Source organism: Pygoscelis adeliae, unplaced genomic scaffold (assembly GCF_000699105.1).
Source record: "Pygoscelis adeliae isolate BGI_AS28 unplaced genomic scaffold, ASM69910v1 Scaffold153, whole genome shotgun sequence".
In the NCBI taxonomy this organism is placed as follows: domain Eukaryota; kingdom Metazoa; phylum Chordata; class Aves; order Sphenisciformes; family Spheniscidae; genus Pygoscelis; species Pygoscelis adeliae.
The window spans coordinates 299,061-301,998 of record NW_008824408.1 but is presented as its reverse complement, the minus strand read 5'-3'; the positions used below and the strand labels follow the sequence as shown (position 1 = coordinate 301,998).

Here is a 2,938-nt window from a genome sequence, read left to right as displayed (position 1 = left end):
CCCCTTGCAGAAAGCTGCTGATCTGCAGAGCGACCTCCTGCCCCGGGGGGACCCCCCTCCTCCTGGGGACCACTGCAGTCCTGAGGTGCCACCCCAGCACAGGTACCCCGCACCCGCAGGCTCCCGCCAGCCCCTACCAGCGCCTTCTGCTCCCGGTCCATGCTGAGCTGCTCCAAGTAGCGGTCGAGGTTGTCCCGCTGGAGGCAGCGCAAGGCCAGGACGGGGTCCTGCAGTGCACGGTACAGCGCCGGCGCGTCCTGTCTCTCCAGGGCATCGTCCACCTCCTCCAGAGCTCCGTGCACTAGGAGAGAGGCCAGTTTACACCCAGAGAAAGTAAGTAGGTGAATCATCCCACAGCTCCAGGGAGAAAAGGGAGCTCCAGCTGAAGCCTGCATACCGATGATTTTAATTTCTTCTTGGAAATGCACACCCAGCTCTGCTCCCCGCCGGGTCTGAAGCTGGCCTGAGCAGACAGCTCCTTCCTGCTATGCCCACCACCCTGGGCAGGCTGTCCCCTGCGGCCTGGGGTCCCACCGATAAGCTCTGGAGAACCCCCAGGAGGGAAGCCACAGCTTTGCTCACCGTTCACTTTGTTGACATTCCCTTGGATTTCAGCCTGGGTCAGACACCGGTCGTAGATGTCCTCTCCCTCAGGGATCACCTGCAGGTACTGGAAAGGGACTCCCCACCCTGAGCTTTCCACCCAAGCACACCCCAACAGCATGCAGCAGGGGTCCCCTGCACATGCCTGGGCTCGTTTCCCAACCCCAAACCCTGGTCCCCCAAAGAGGAATCATTTCCCCACCACTTTCCCCCCCATCTTCTGATCAGCACAAGGGCTCCCAGGCTGCGTTTCACCCACTAAGCATGGGGACGGCCTCTGACCGAGAGGGACCCCTCCGGCTGGAAGCACCCACCAGCACATCAGCCAAGGGGCTGCTCCTCTCCCAGCCCCCCCGGGACCCCCTGTGCCCTCCTCACCCTGTTCCTGGCGTTGCTGCCCTTCTCCAGCTTCGCCTGGTGGAGCACCTCCTGGTAGGCGCCCGCCAGCACCTCGCGCAGGTTGAGAAGCATTGCGCTGGGGTTGCGGAGGGCCACCATTGTCTGCGCCGCCACCCCCCGATCCACCGCTTCGTTGATTGCCAGCACCGCGGCGTGGACTGGAGGCGAAGCGGGAAGGAGGCAGGTGAGACGGGGCACGGAGGGCCGCGACAGACCATCCACTATATCCCTGCACGCAGTGGGACAAGCCGTGCCATGCACGATGGTGGGAACCCCCCCTTCTCAAAGAGCAAGCTGCAGGCTCCAGCGCCTGGGAAGTCTTGGTGCCTCTACAGCAAGCTAATGCAAAACCCCAGGTGCTGCTGGCTGGGAAGGGGCTGTGCCGGCCCTTGCAGCCATGCATGGGTCTGAAGGAGAGCATCTCTCAGAGCATCTCTGTTTGCTGGCTCCAGGTTTGGTGTTTGGGGGCTGAGCCGAGATCCTGCTACAGGCTGACGTGCAGCACCCTTCGCGGGCACCCATTACCTGCTGCTTCATCCACCGACAGCTCGTTGGCCAAAATGCCTCCAATCTTGCTGAAGGCAGGCAGCTGCAGGCCGTACTTCTCCAGCTCCCGCTTCATGTTGTTGATCTCCTCCTCTGGAACAGAGCACAGAGGCATCACCACTCAGTACCAGCACCGTGGTCCAGCACTGGAGTGGGGGCAGCCAGCAGAGCCCCCCGTTCCCCTGCCAAACCAGAGGGGTGCAGAAGACACCCACACTGGGGTAAGCATCACCAAGGCAACTTTGGAAAAGCTTGCCCAAGGTCTTCATTCTCCACATCCCTCCCGCTGCAGGGATCTGAGACCATTGTTGTCAAACCCTCCTCACCAGCCCCCAGCCCAGGTATCCCCATGCGGCACCGTACCCGTGAAGTCCACTTTCCCGTACAAGTCCTGGATCTGAGGAGCCAGCCCCAGCTTGAAGAGGTACAAGCTGAAAGACGAAGCAGACACACACCATGACCCTGCAGTCACTTGCTTCTCCCTCCCGATGCTTCTGCAACACCCGAGGCTGTCGCCCCAGCCCTGGGGGTGATGCCACCGAAGGGTTCGTGAGCCCAAACACAAACCACGACAACAGTTTTGGCCCCGGGGCCAGACCAGGGACACCCACCTGAGCGCATGGATGCAGTAGACCACCCGGGGCATGTTCTTCTTGTCATAGATGTCGGTGGTCTCCGGGTGGAAGATCTGCCAACAAGACAAGAGACAGCTCAGGTGGAGATGCCACCGAGGTGGTCCACGGCAGGGGGAGATGGTGACCAAGGGTGGGGGGACAGAGACGAAGCCCTCCTGCAATGCCAGCACTCCCCCGAATGAGCCGAGCCGGCAGCGCGTGCAGCCCCGGTGCTGCCACAAGGGCAAAGGCCAGCACGTCCCTTGGCCCGGGGAGAGCGGAGGGGGGACATTACCGAGGGAAGCCCCAGGTGGCTCATGGCATCGCGCCAGTAGTTGATGTTATCTGTGTGCCGAAAGTGAAGCCCGGCTGCCTGGAAGAGAGGAAGCCAGGGTCAGGCTGAACTCCGCCTTCTCCCATGCCTGGGGGTCCCCTCTCCCCCAAACCCACCCAGCCAGGGCACGAGGTAAAGACAGAGGCAAAGCCTGTGACCCCCAGGGCAGCGCAGCTCAGAGACCCCGTCTGCAGCCCTGCTCTATTAAATTGTCCCTTAACAATTGCAATCAGTACGTCCCTCCTCACTTTGCATTCACCAGCAATGGAAAGGTCCCTGCAAGTTTTGGGGTACGTCCCAGGGAACGCACCGCCCCCCAGTGCCGCAGCCTTACCTTGTACCGCGTTTGCTCACGGTCGTAGATCTTCTTCAGAGGGACCACGGCGGGGGCAAAGCGGTGGCCCATCTTGGCCAGGACGACCCCATTGCACAGGCTCTCTTC

The 2,938-nt window shown here is 61.8% G+C and overlaps 1 protein-coding gene across 1 annotated transcript in view; it reads right to left on the bottom strand.

The window, feature by feature from the left end:
• IQGAP3 (IQ motif containing GTPase activating protein 3) overlaps nucleotides 1-2,938 on the bottom strand; it is a 17,256-nt gene that overhangs the window by 10,040 nt on the left and 4,278 nt on the right. Inside the window, 8 exon segments of the mRNA XM_009320486.1 lie at nucleotides 138-301; nucleotides 583-670; nucleotides 982-1,160; nucleotides 1,528-1,641; nucleotides 1,912-1,979; nucleotides 2,160-2,236; nucleotides 2,458-2,535; nucleotides 2,831-2,932. Coding sequence (XP_009318761.1) covers nucleotides 138-301; nucleotides 583-670; nucleotides 982-1,160; nucleotides 1,528-1,641; nucleotides 1,912-1,979; nucleotides 2,160-2,236; nucleotides 2,458-2,535; nucleotides 2,831-2,932 — 870 coding nt within the window.